General features: G+C 50.5%; 4 protein-coding genes across 4 annotated transcripts; 1 reads left to right on the top strand and 3 right to left on the bottom strand.

Moving 5' to 3' along the window:
* Positions 1-910: 910 nt before the first annotated feature.
* P175DRAFT_0411436 (DUF409 domain protein) lies at positions 911-2,391 on the bottom strand (the record flags this gene model as incomplete). The annotated part of the gene is made up of 3 exons (XM_040893054.1): positions 911-1,343; positions 1,402-2,008; positions 2,088-2,391. Coding segments are annotated over 3 exons (1,344 nt in total), but the record flags the coding sequence as incomplete, so codon positions are not given.
* A 1,743-nt stretch (positions 2,392-4,134) lies between these two features.
* On the top strand, positions 4,135-5,892 carry P175DRAFT_0443854 (uncharacterized protein; the record flags this gene model as incomplete). Its single annotated transcript, XM_040894201.1, has 1 exon — positions 4,135-5,892. One exon carries the CDS (start codon positions 4,135-4,137, stop codon positions 5,890-5,892), a length of 1,758 nt encoding a protein of 585 aa, XP_040749652.1.
* A 1,014-nt stretch (positions 5,893-6,906) lies between these two features.
* On the bottom strand, positions 6,907-8,411 carry P175DRAFT_0361529 (carbonic anhydrase). Its single transcript, XM_040892923.1, has 2 exons — positions 8,129-8,411; positions 6,907-7,662 (listed from the first exon to the last, which is right to left on the bottom strand). Exons 1-2 carry the CDS (start codon positions 8,139-8,141, stop codon positions 7,022-7,024), a joined length of 654 nt encoding a protein of 217 aa, XP_040749651.1. The 5' UTR covers positions 8,142-8,411; the 3' UTR covers positions 6,907-7,021.
* Positions 8,412-8,681: 270 nt separating this feature from the next.
* On the bottom strand, positions 8,682-13,176 carry aarA (L-aminoadipate-semialdehyde dehydrogenase; the record flags this gene model as incomplete). The annotated part of the gene is made up of 4 exons (XM_040900198.1): positions 8,682-8,982; positions 9,049-9,373; positions 9,482-12,749; positions 12,814-13,176. The coding sequence occupies 4 exons, from the start codon at positions 13,174-13,176 to the stop codon at positions 8,682-8,684; spliced, it is 4,257 nt and encodes a 1,418-aa protein (XP_040749650.1).
* Positions 13,177-14,187: the final 1,011 nt, after the last annotated feature.

Here is a 14,187-nt window from a genome sequence, read left to right as displayed (position 1 = left end):
GAAAATACCGAGATGTCAGCTAGAGAGATTCGAGAGGATTGACTGAGAGGTCTAAGTAAGTAGATCGAATTGTACATTCACCATGCAGCTTGTCTCCAGATCCTAGGCTACAAAAATCGATGCCCAACAGTAACCTGCTGTGAGCCTGGATTCGCATTGGCGATTTCAATGGTCTAGGCTTGCAGAGCGACCGGAAACAGCCCAGAGCTGTACAGAACGGTTGCGGACGGGTAGAAAAGCTTCAAAGGCTCATTCCCAGCAGATCGAGCCCGATTTATATAGGCTGCTTCTTTTTCACCGATGGGCAGCTCCGAAGTTGAGGATAAAAGAAGCTCACGCGTAGCGGATGCAGGTCTCAATCTGTAGAAAGTCTCGCTTCGTTGTGTCCGACCGCGGATGACATAATAATAATGCACCTACGTAAAGGGCCGCAGCCTAATTAACTACCCCCCAACGATTTTGACCGAGCGTTCAAACTTTGAAGCCATTCCCAACCACTAAAATGTCTGTATTTTGACTAGTTCTAATTATTCTGATGAGCTCTAGTATGCTCCTTAATATTGGCATTCAGAACTGTGTTAATGGAGCTTGTCTTGGTGTTAGTTGAAGCCACTAGAGTACGGAGTTAGAACTCCCTAGGTACCTACCTATTATGTAGGTATTAGATGGAGCCCCATTCAATTACTCCTTTCTCTGCATACTTAGATCTGTTGCCCCTTTGGTTATTTGTCATTGAAATTAATTATTTTCGGCTCTGTTTGCTGTTCGGGGAAATCATTGGCAGTCCAAGGTTAGCTAATCTAGTAGTAGAAGGCTTTGTTTTATATACAGGACAGATGCCAAGGATCTGAACTAAATTAGGGATTTTGATCATGGATATCATAGGAATTAAAATACAAGTTCGTCCAGGTCAAGCTGGAGGAAGAAAAGAACCGTACAAGGTGGCCTGGACAAGTGCGTATACCACCATCAGCTGGACGACCCGCGAGAAGTATGACCTGCTTTTCAGCGTAGACTGGAGGCTGCGAGTGTCCAGCAGTTGGGATGCAATGTACCAGTACCATAGCGGATACCCTGAAGAGATCCGGTTGATGATTTGGACATGGTAGCTCGTAAGTGCCAGGACGGCAAGTAAAAATTGCGTGATGGCGAGCTGGGTCAGTAAAGTAGACGCGGGGCCCGATGCTGAATCGGAGTTGGCTTGCGAGGTCTTAGGCGAGCTGGAAGATACAGTTGCCCCTCGGGCCCAGAAGCAGGAGAGGAAGAGGATGAGTAGCATGGGGGTAGAAAGGAGGAAGAGGGGGAGGTTTGATAGGGTCCAGTATCTAAAAAAGCCTACATCCCTATCGTTCCGGGTTAATGCCGACGGAATAACGGGGTTTGATGGGATCCGGAACATACCAGTAATGGGATTGAACCCAGCTATAAATACTGGGGACCAGGAACTGACACCATGGGCGAGATACATCCTCCGTGGTACAGTAGGAGATGTAAGCCAGGGTTTGAGGGATGATTAGCCCCAGGGCAAGAATACAGCCGCTGAGAACGACAAAACACAGGTGGACAGTAGGCTCTCCCAGGGAACGCTGGGAGACGATCCTATGGAGTAGCAAGACGGCATCGTATGCCAACAAAATTCCGCTCAGGATGCCATTGCTCCGGACGGTGGTTGCCACCGCGAACAAAATGCCGGACACCACGAGCTTTGCATAGCTCGCAACATGTTTTCCAACATGGTGGTCTCGGCGAGAGGAGGAATAGATGTAAAATCCGGTGATGTGGAGGAAAGAGAACAGCGACTCTGCGTTCAGAGACGAGAGGAATGCGCCTGCAGGACTCACAATATGCAAAGCAGCTGACAGGAAGCAGAGCAGTTGTTGTTTTTGCACAGAGTCATTTCCGAACACATTGATGGAGAGTTTGTACAAGGCCAAGACGGAAAGAAAATGTGTAAGATGTGCGAGCACCACCGCGGTGACTGCAAGGCTTGCGACTCCACTGGAGGCATCTGACCAAGAAAATACTGTGTCATTTTATGATTAGCGCCAGCCACGACCGACTTACCTAGACGGGGAAAGGCAAATTACCTGAGGTGAGCCGATCGACGAGTTTACCATACACATAACTGAAGGCCCATTCTTGTTCGAAGACATAGCCAGCCTGTGCGATGTGGACAAAGTAGATGGAATCCCATCGGACAAATTTGAGTGGGATTGGAAGGGAGGCATGGCTGGGGTCTCCTGATGATATGAGAACATCGAGTGCACTGGTGGAGGGGAAAGGCAGATGGCTTGAAGATGTGTCATAGCCCAGGCCAGGACAGCAGGCTATGATCACGAACAGAATGGCCTTCCATACCCCAAAGGCAATGGATAAACTTCTGATCGGCCGACTAGGATCCAGGAGGGAGGGACGAGGAGACGACGAGCTCATCGCTAATCCTCGTAATGATAATAATAATAATAATATCGGAGCCGAAAAGGATGAAGATAAGTCATCAGACACAGCGGATAGTTAGTTAGTTAGTTAACTAGTTAGTTAGTTACCTTAAGAAGTTGATTCGGTTGATGTGATCCGGAACTCACTAACCAAGTACAGAAGGTGATGACTAATTAACGATTATTATTAACTAATGAGTTAGGTAACTATTAGGTAACCTATAATTAGTGAACTAATTACCTACATAGGTAGGTTAGGTAGTTCATCTGGCGTAAACTACATGAAATTATTGATCGGCAAGTTATCCTGAGCCTCTTTCTGAATTAATTCCTTGGCAGCTACAAGTTGGGTCTCGGGATCCATGGGTGGAGTCATGGTGAATATTTAATGACATCCTGATAGGCATTAGGAATAATGTAGCAGATTTATGTGTATAACCAGAGCTGTGCAAATGTGCCTTGGATCGAGTATTCAGCCCTATGGAAGAAAACCCACACGGGATATGAATTCCAACCCGGAAGACTTTGGCAAGCCTAGGTTTACCCCAAATTCTGTAACATGTTCTGATGATGATGTAGTTCACTATGTACACTATTCGGATAGTCGGAACTTTTGCCACTGATGTGCCGCACAGAGTCTAAAGGAATAACCCAGAACAAGCTGGAAGTTCACGATGCTCATAGCCTCATAGTGTCCACGGCGCGGAATTCGGAACCGCCGATTGTCCGAATGGGATCCACTTAGAATTCTGCAAATTTCATATTTCCCAAAATTATACAATTCTTAACTCCGGATTCCGATGTATATGCCCATCAGGAGATTGAAGTTACTTTAGGAAAGGGGGTTATAGATTATACTACCCTAGGGTAAAGTGATGAAAGGAATCCCAAAACCCTAGAGGTCTGTATAGGTAGCTCCGTGGCGTCGGGACTATTCTATGCCCGAGGATCATCCATCCGTGGTTCGTTCCTGATCGTAAGTAGGTAGGATAAAATATAGGAATAGATTTGTGCTACGTAGCATAAGCAGGTACTTAGCTAGGTAGTTACTTATTTACTTGACATCTCCATCCACCGTGACATTACAGACCGCCTCTTTTCTTTTTCCCTCACGATCCAAAAAAAACTGTTGGTGATTCCTGAATATTAAGGCACCTCCACCCCTCTTCCACATCATCTCCTCTCTCCTCTCCCTTACATATTCTCCGCCCGTACATACTGGCATTGTTTCTCTGGAGTCTGGACGGCATCGGATGTGACACACCCGCAGTTCTCTGCTTAGGTTCTGCTGACGGCAGCTGAGGGGTGGTCTCTAGAGTCTGACATACATACTTGCTTGTCAGCCGTTCCTGGTGGAGCCTGTATATTCTTCTTCTTCTTCTTCTGCTTCTGCTTCTTCTGCTTTTTTCTCTCTCTTCTTCTTCTTCTTCTTCTTCTTATCAAACACCCCCCTTTCCTATCCTCGATTAAATTGCATCCGTCATTCATATCTGCCATACTGGTTGTGGAATACATACTCCATCCTCTTTCTCCGGCGATCCGCCAGCCACACGATTTAGCTGCCTAGGTATTCTCGGATCGATGAAACCCGATCGCCTAGGCATACACCATTGACGATCCCTCCCCATCCAGTGGTTGCTTTTCTTCCTGTCCATGCGGTCCGGGATCACATTACAGAGCTTGATCTCTGGGAATTATGCTCTTCAACTTGGGCATGACTGCTGATGCCGCCGCGGCGCATAATAGTGATCTCGTCGCTTCGAAATCCGACATACACTCCTCCCTGCCGTCGCGTCAGTCTTCTTCTTCTCGACCGTTTTCGTTCGGAACCTTGCCAGTCTGCGGATTAGGCAATCTATATAGCAAGGACAAGATCCCAGATCCCGAGATACCCCGCCTGGAACAGCGATACTCCATGCCGCTTACCGCTCTGGAGCGGTTATCGTCGAGCGATGACGACCGGTATTCTCATACGGGCCCATTGCCAGCTCGACCCCAATTTTCGTATCAGAAGTCGTCCAGGCCACCGGCTGTGCGCTCAAAAACCACGTACCAGTTAGCGCATCCGGCAATCAATGCGCGTCAGGCGCGGCTCAGACTCCGACCAAAGCTTCTCCTCCAACTCCAGCGAGTGTCCCCGACCTCACGGCCGGTCCCCGTCTACGACGTTGTGCCATCGACCGTGTTCAAGAATAGATTAGCCCGAAAGGTCCCGGCGATCCTGCGTGGCAAGAAAGGCCTGGGCCCAAACGATTTGATTGTGACCACGAGCGATCTATACGAACGGACCGGGATCGACCCGACAGAGAGGAGTCTGAGCTCGGATGACGAGAATGGCGACCACCGGGAGGTTGTGGCGACCATTTGCCAACTGTTCAAAGAGGACGCCCTGTCCAAGGGCAAAGCAGAGATTTGCCTGAACACGGGTTCGGTGTGGGAAGCGACGCCGCTTCCCAACGGATCGTACGAGTTTGCGGCCAACACCGACGCGGGAATTTTGATTGTACGATGGGTACGGCGCGGACAAAAAAAGCGTCGCGTATCCGCGCCCCCCGGCTCGCTGGAACAGGAAGACACCAAACGCTTCACCTTTAGTGTCATTAATCCCAACACTCGCCGCCATCCTGTTATTGCATGCATGACCCGGAACCACCTGGAAGTGCATGACCGCTACGCAATGCCACCAAACTCCACCGCCCCATCCTCCCCTACCGCTATGTCGGTTATCAGTGATGCTTCGGAGTTGGATGCCCCATTAGACCAGAATCTGATCGAGACCGACGAAAACACCCGCCTGCTCATTATCATGACTAGTATCTGGGTTGCGTTTCGGGAGGGTTGGTCACTTAATTTTCGGTATAATGACTCCAACTGCAAGCCGACCCCTAAAACATCGAAACCAGCCTCGACCACAGACGGCGATAGTGTCCCCGGCGGAAAAGACCACAAGCCCGGTCCAGAAGTCACCACCAACGCAAATCGGCGAGTAACCATCTCCAGTGCCTTGCCCACTCAACAACCAACGGTCGAACGATCGATCAGATATGGTAGCCTATCCAAGCGCTCCAATTCCACTGGCGCCGCATTCATTGAACGGTCCAATCGACGAACGTCTGGGGTGAATGGCAGACCCCATCGTCACAGTATGTTCTCGAGCCCTCGTCCATCCTTCGACGAAGCGTCGGATTCCGTATCTGTCGCTCGGAGCTCGGGATGCTGCAGGTCGCGATCTCAACACGTGAGAGCTGACGCGGAAGATATGAAGGACGACTTGCCACCTACTCGTGTTCCCATCCATCCCGAGGAAACACCTGCTTCGCAACCACGTCAACTCGAAACGTCTCAGCCCCCTGACGATCAAGTGGGATCGGGAAGAACCAAAGGAAAGCGTCGACATCGTTTCAGCAATCTTTTCGATTTTTTCGTCCGACGGGGACACCATCATCAATCATAGACCCCCCACCCCTTTGTCCTGGCACAAAATCTTTCTTTACAGCACCTCTTGAAGAGGGGAAAACTTTTGCATTGTTGGGCATGACGATGCCCATGACACGCCCGGAGCCGAGTCAGTGCGTAACGGAGTTTACTGTTTAGCTAGCGAATGTTGATCTTTTTGTCATTTTCAGGCATTTTGCCACTATTTATTTTCTCTCTTCATCTTGCACATGCATACATGGACAGCTGGTTGTCATCGTGTTCCTTTTCTTTTCTTTTTTTTTTTTTTTTTCTTCATGATATTCCGCTGGCGATTACATTGACGCAATGTACGGAGTACTGTATCTGATGAACCCATGTAGCTTGAGAACTGATGACAATACCCGCAGCAAAGAATTCTCTTACTTGAATCCGGGGATGGGAATTTCCACGAGTCACGGGCTCACTACAGGTTATTCAGTATCTCCCTAGGTCTAGGTAGTTAACTCGTTAGCTATCAACTTTATATCAACCTCCTACTAGGACCCCGTACTCTGAGCCAATTCGAAGGCCTGAACTCCTGGAAAACAAGGCACCAAGGCCCGCACCGACTGAAACCCGGTTCGGCCGGGACTATACCGGATGCGGGCGTCACTGGGTCCGCCGGTTTCCTATTTGGGAAGAGGGGAGGGAGAAGCCGATCTTAATTAAGCTGGAGATGCCTCGTTGTCTTGTCCGCTTTTTTCGATTCTTCTTTCTTCACTTCATCCAGCCAGAAGTGCCAGTCTCTTTGACTTGCTCTCTGTCAAGTGAATCCCAGATGCAATGGACCCAAATGCTTTCTTTGAATTCTCTCGGGTTACTTTGCAAGTACTCGCTCCCTGCCCCTACACTGAGGGATTCCCTTGCGGTATAGTATAGCATCACATGGCGAAGCATGCCTTGATTTTCATCTACGGGGTTTGAAGAAAGAAGAAGAAGAAGAAGAAGAAGAAGAAGAGGAAAAAACTAACTTCACTGCTTCAATTCGATGTGATATCTCTCCCGTCCAAAAATACGCCCGTTGCATCGCTCACTTATATGCCCAGTGAAATACAGCCCGAGGGCTGCCTGTTCAAACCCGCTAACTAAATATCCAAATGAGATAAGGAAAAAAAAAACCCCCCGTTCTAGACATCGGTCTTGAATGAGGTGAGTCGTGCCTTCACCACATCTGCCGGCTCGCTAGTATCCAGCTGCCGAATAACACCGCTGGACACATCGTACACCACTCCGTGCACCTTCAGTCCTTGCTGCATAGCCTCCAGTACGACGTTCTTCTGCTTCAGAACCTTGACACCCGCCAGAACGTTGAACTCCACCAGCTTAACAGCCGCTTCGTCCGCCGACAATGACTGCAGCAGTTCGAGGTTCTCTTCGCGCAGTTGTCGCAGAGGCAGAAGCCAGGGGTCCAGGATCCCAAGCTGCTTATTGCCAAGCGCAGCAGCAACACCTCCACAGCAAGTGTGTCCGCTGAGAACGATGTGTTTCACCCGCAGGTGACGGACGGCATATTCGATGACGGCCGACGAGCTCAGATCGCTAGGGTGCAAGACATTGGCGATATTTCGGTGAACAAAGACGTCACCGGGTTTGAGGCCTAGGAGGGTGGTCTCGGGACAACGGGAATCGGAGCAACCGATCCAGAGAATCTCCGGGTTCTGGCCAGCAGCAAGCGTTGGGAAGAGCTCCGGCTGCTCCTTGGCAATTTTGGATGCCCACTCCTTGTTGAGCCCAAGGGCAGCGATGAATCGATCGGTGGAGGATGAGTCTATGGAGGAAACTTTATTAGCGCCCTTTGCCGACCGGGAGCAGTTGCGTGATAATGATGTCCGGGTGCCGCGGATTGCTGTGGCTCGTCCAGGGGCAAGTAGACGCGGAAGAAGCCTTGTGGCATTCATCGCGTCGACTGATATTCTATCTGTGTGCCTGGGTCGAGGAAAAAGCAGGGCTGAAGGGGGTTGAAGAACGTGACCGATGACTCAAAAAAAAAAAAAAAGAACGTTGGGACAGCCGAAGAGAACTTGGCTTATCTCTGAAGGAGATCTATCCCCCCTCAAAGTCGTCCGCGATACACCAACAAACAATATTGGGCTATATACAACAATCTTCAACGGTACAGCGGGTGAAGAACGACAGGGTGTGCAGGAAGAAAAGCAGAGAATCCATCATCGCGAGAAAGAGGTTGCGGGCCGCTCAACCGTTCAAAATGCCAAGAAATGAAAATCTGGACTTACCTGAAGTCGCCATGTTGGAGAGTTTATGCAAAGGACAGACAGACCGAAAGAACGATGTGAATTCTCGAGCAGGCAGAAAGCTGGTATATCGGTTTGTTTTCTTTTTCTTTTGTTTTTTTTTTTTGGAGGGGGAGGGGAGGGGGATATAAGGATGGGTTCGGTGAAGTTGTTAGGGAGAGAACATCCTTTTTGCTTCCCCCCTGACGGGAACTTCCCCACGCTCGTGAACCGAGAGTCTCCGGTCCTTCTGCCCGTCCCGCGCTGAGGCCGCATTGCATGATCAACCAAAGGGCAAATTAATTAACAGGAATATTGCCCGTCAGCTGGTTTATGAAGTAAGGTGAGTTATCTAGATGGGCTATCATCAGGTGGTATTCTTCTATCTTTTGACTTCATTTCCTATATACAAACGCAGAGGCTGCCAACATGGGAACCAAAAAAAAGAAAAAAAAAACACATATCACTATCTAAAACGAGTTGCTTTTAGAACCCAATATAAATGATACCAAAGGGGAAAAAAAATAAAATTGGCAAGTCCCAAAATTGAGCAATATTACGCAGTGCCTCCACGACCACCAACGCTAGCCAGCGCTTTCTTCTGATCCTCGGTGATTTTGGCCGCGGGCAGTGGACGAGCGGCATCTGAAGCCGGCGGCGCAGGCAAGAATCCAATGGAGACGAGATAAGAAACGTAGAGGCCGACTAGCTCCTCTGTTACTCCAGCGCCAGCAGAAACATCAACGCCGGACCAGGCGGCATCGGCTCGCAGGGAAGCAGCGGCCTGGATGTCATCTAGTTCAGGGGCCTTAGTGTTGGACGGAAGGTCCGCTGTCACGAAATGATAGAGGGGCATACTAGAAACCCCACATTAGATATGCGCTAATAGTGACACGAGTCGAAGCTGAATTGGAGAAACTTACAGAGCATGCTGGGACTCAGGGTCATCATGCTGTCCGTCGTTGACATACTGCTCAAGCAACTTGGACCATGGAACGTAGTCAACCTGGGGTACATCGTATCCGTATAGTTGGAGAGCACCCAGGAACTGGTTGAAGCGAAGACGGGGATGTCCGGTGACTTGGGCAACACCGATGGGGGCACGTGGAGGGTGGAAGGCGCCGGCAATGACAACGCGTGCAACGTGGTCAACGGGGACCATGTTGACGGTGTTGTTGATGTTGGGCCGAGCGGAAAGCTGGATACATCCCTTGATCATTCGAATGAGGAAGTCATCGGTGTTGGTAGCTGTGAGGGAAAAAAAAAGTCTAGATTAGTTTTTGATTGCTTCATTGTTCATTGTTTGATTGAGAGAGAAAAAAAAAAAAAAAAGGGGGGGGGGGGGGGTCAACTCACTTCCACTGTTGGAGTCTCCAAGAACGTAACCGGGACGAACAATAGTTCCCTTCAATCCCCTTCGGCCGGCTTCCCGAACAAGATACTCTCCTGCCCACTTGCTCTGGCCGTAGCCAGTGCCCAGACCGACGCTGCTTCCCTCAAGATCGTCGTCCTCGCTGATCCCAGCACCGCCAGCCGCGATACTCCGCTCGGATTCCTCAACGTAGTAGTCGCTGTCAAGGACACTGGTAGAACTGACGAAGGAGAATTGCTTGGGCTTGCCGGTGGCGCAAAGGTTCAGAGCGTCAATGGTACCCAGGACGTTGGCGGGCTTGAGGGTAGAGTAAGGATACACCCAGTGGACCTGAGCGCCATTGTGGATCACTGCATCAACGCGCTTGGTCAAGTCGTCCCAAAGGGCTTCACTGAGGCCGAAGCGTGGCTCTCCAAGGCTTCCGCACACGCACTGCAGTCTGCTAGTCCAAGCGTCATCCCAGAAGCCGTAGGCTCGGCATGTGGAGCGAATACGCTCGAGGGCTTGTTCCTCGGTCTTGCCTCGCACCAGAGTCACTACCTTGGCAGAAGGAGACTGGCGGGTAAGGAGGTCCCGAAGGATATGGGCACCGAGGAAACCAGTGGCGCCAGTGAGGAAGATAGTCGGCTCACTAGAAAGAATATCGTCGGAGCGAGTTGGGAATGTTTTTGGTAGGGTTTCCGCCAACTTGCGGGCATCGCGGGAGTATTCATCGTCAGCTTCCTTTTTAGCCGTTTCAGCCTCGGCGCTGGGGCCTTTGTCATCATTGCTGGCGAAAGATTCAAAGCTGAGGAGACGATCGATTTCAGCAGCGAATGTTCTGAGAGTCGGGCTGCGGAAGATGGCGTTCATACTGATATCAACACCACGCCATTTGCGTCGGAGATCGAAGAACATCTGCTGGGCGAGGATACTGTGGCCGCCAAGATCGAAGAACGAGTCATCAGGGCCGATCATGCGAGCGGTGACATTAGGGATACGCTGGGCCCAAATCTGAGCCAGAGCTTGCTCAGTTTCGGAAAGAGCCTGCAACAGGGACGACTTGCGCCGAGGCGCTGCTGCACTAAGTTCTGCAGTATCCGGGAAGGGCAATGCGGGCTTATCGACCTTGCCGTTGGGGTTGAGTGGCATACGCTTGAGCGGGATGAAAACGGTGGGTACAGCGTAGGCAGGGAGCTTGCTGCGAAGAAGCTCTCGAGCATCGTCGCGCAGGGGGCGGAAACGTCGGAGCATGCCTACCATTCCCTCAGCAGATTCATCGTCCTTGAGGTTCTTGCTCTCCAGCCACGATGCCCACTTGCTCATATCAGGGACGAAATAGCTCACGAGGGTCGGCTCCTCGAATTTGTCACGACGCACTAGGGTCACATTCTCTCTCACGAGAGGATGGCGCGAAAGATGAGTATCAATCTCTCCAAGCTCAATGCGGAAACCACGGATCTTCACCTGGTCATCAGCGCGACCGGAACATTCCACATTTCCCGAAGGTGTGTATCGGCCAAGATCTCCGCTTCGATACAAGCGATCTCTTGGCCCGACGTAGAACTCCCGCCAGGGCTCGTTGGCACCCTGCGAATCAGCCTTGTCCTTTTCCACCCATGTTTGTGGATCCACAAACCAGTTGGTCAGGAACTTCTTCTGGTTAAGCTCTGGGGAACCAAGGTATCCCTCGGCGAGACCAGCGGCGCGAACGTAGATCTCGCCCACCTCACCAATCGCACAAATACGACTGGGTTCAAAGCGGTTGACCACCAACATCTGCACATCCACCATTCCACGACCTGCGGGGATAACGTCCTTCATGGTATCAAGATATCCGCCATCGCTTGAGAAGCTTGGAATTTCGAAGTAACTGACCGCACGCTGGGTTTCAGTTGTTCCGTACATGTTGACGATGTTGACGTTCGGGGCCAGCCCTTGCAGGGAACGGCAGTCTCTCTTGATCAGAATATCTCCGACAAAGAAGGCATGGTGAAGAGCGGGGAACTGGGCAGAAGCACCTCCCACCAGGATTTGACCCATGGCAGGGGTAAGGTGAGTGATCGTGGCTCCATATTCACGCATCCATTCAGCAAGCTTTTCGTTCTGGATGTCCTCGCGCGCGGGGACCAGGAGTTGAGCTCCCAAGAAGAGGGGAGTGAAAATATCTCTTTGGATTGGGTCGTGGGCGATTCCGCTGAGCATTGTGAATTTATCATTGGGAGTCAGGTTGAATGTCTCAGACATCCAAGGGAAATAGTATGCCAAGGAGAAATGCCGACCTCGGACACCCTTGGGTCTACCTTCGGAACCAGAGGTGAAGGAGAGGGTAGGCGTAGAGTCTGGGCCAACGACGACACCGACTCGCTTGGACTTTAGGGGTACCTCGTTGGCAAAGACATCCTCCTGTCCATTAACCGAGCCTCCTAGCAGAGTGCCGTCATCAAGCAAGGCAAGAGCAGGGATCTCAGTACGGAGCTCCAGGTTTTCATCGATAAAGGCGCGCACTTTCTCAGATAGCTCGCCAGCATCCTTGGTGGCCTTCTGGATGTTAATAAGTGCCCGAGGACGGGCAACGTCGAGGTAGATGCATTGGCGCTCTGGCGGGTATGCAGGATCAATGACGGAGAAGGTTGCTCCGGCCTTGAGAATGCCCATAACGGCGACAACTAGATCGACACCACGGTAGGCGTACACCATGACAACCTCTCCCCGCTCGACCCCCGCCTGGACTAGGTGATGGCCCAGAATATTTGATGCTTCATTGATCTGTTGGTATGTGAACTCGCGGTGAGCGGACGTCGCGGACTTGGTTTCTACCACACAGAGCTTCTCGGGGTGCTTTTCGGCGTTTTCAGCGAAAATATCGTGGATTGGGCCGCGGAATTTGGACCATTTAAGATCGGCGGTCGGGTCGGGGAGGAGAGCGCGCTGCTCGGGAGTCATGAAATCGATACGACCGATTGCCTCTCCGGGATTGCCGGTAGCATTTGCAACCAATTGGGAAAGTTGGTTCAAGATTGTGGAGATCCTGGCGCTCGAAAAGAGTCGCTGGTTGTAGTACGCTCCCAACTCCATCGTCGAGCCGGTAGCAACATTGAGCACCAGATCGGTAGTCTCAAAGGTATTGGCGGGATATTCTTGGGAGGCAGCGGGAGCGTCATATGCGGCGAAGCGGAATAGGATTGGGGTTCGTTCAGATTGAGACTTTTCTTGGATATAAGATCGTAGGCTACCTAGAGGAACAAGGTCGGCTGAGCCTTGGTCGAAGGCCTAGAATGTGTGTGTGTGTGTGAGATCAGGCAGTGTTAGTAGAAAGGCAATTGGCAAAACCTACCGTCTGGACCTTGCCATATAGCTGAAGGAATGACTCGGAGGGGTCAATGGGGACTCTCAGGACAAAGGGACGACCGTCATCCCCAACACTGGTGCCAATGGCGATATCTTCGTCCCCAGTCAAGCGAGCAACGAGCACGACAAAGGCAGTGAGGAAAACGGAGAACCCGGACGAGGATCCGGAGATCTTCTGCAAAGCGGACGCTGTATCACTGGGAAGCTTGAGTGACTCGAAAGCTTCAATGGCTCTCTTGGGAATGTCCTGACTCTGGGTGTCGGGATAATCGCGGGTGAGGGGGGAGACGGTTAGGTTTTGCAGTCTCTGAGCCCATCGCTCAAGGCGCTGCTGTAAATCGACCCCCATGGCAGCAGTGACGATGTCCCTTTTCAAAAATATGGGCGTCAATCTGCACTAGGATGGAATGGGATAGATGATTATAAGCAGATGAAATAATGAGGATAGTTATGACTCAATGAGTTAAGCATGTAGTGACGGAGGAGGGGCACATCAAAGTGAAAACACCCGCCGATTTCGCTGCTAAAAAAAAAAGAAGAAAGATTCCCCCACTTGGATCCTGAATTTCCAGGCAGACTTTCAGGCTTCATTTTTCTGCCACATGCTGACAGTACACCGCCTTCCTATGTAAGGATTCTGTTGATTTCCTATTTTGGAAAGTACCTCTGCGTTCCGTTTTGAGGAGGAGCAACCCTGGCCATACCGACAGAGTAGAACCAAGTCCGTAATACTAGATTCAAGGTGTCGATACTGGCTGGAAAAAGAAGCCTCTAGCCGTGGAATGTTGCACCGCACGCATATACAGCTAAATCTGGGAAATCGTTGAGATGCAGATTATCAGATCATCAGATAACCCGACAGCGATGAATTGAAGTTATCTGATGTGGACCGAATACGAGACATTCTCCTGAGTCCTTCTAAGAAAGAACGCCACTTGGAAATGACTCGAAAATATGACTCTCTATCTAATCTGATTTCGTGATTTTTTTTTTCTAGACGCTGGTACATACACCTAAATTCCAGCTGTGGTTTGTCTTGGTATTACGCAGTAAATTAATCCATACTAGCGTCGGTACTGTATCGTTCCATGTAACCGTAGTATACGAGAAGACGCAATCGATTCTTGTCTCCCGTGTCTTCCTTGTTAATGTTTTCATTTTTCATTTCTTCAACCACTCGGAAAAATGGAGGGACGGATCTGAGAATTATTATTGACCGGTCTCGATTTTCATCTCATCATTACTCCATAGTCGATGCAAACTTACAAGAGGTCGATGCTCCACTTTGAATAGCGTATGGGATCCGGTTATCTGATTAGATTGATACGGATGGTGGATCTAATACTCCGTACATCACCCG

The sequence above is a fragment of the Aspergillus ochraceoroseus genome (assembly GCF_002846915.1).
Source record: "Aspergillus ochraceoroseus IBT 24754 chromosome Unknown P175scaffold_8, whole genome shotgun sequence".
Taxonomy (NCBI): Eukaryota; Fungi; Ascomycota; class Eurotiomycetes; order Eurotiales; family Aspergillaceae; genus Aspergillus; species Aspergillus ochraceoroseus.
Note: the sequence above shows the minus strand (reverse complement) of the source record. Positions and strands in the feature narration are given on the sequence as shown.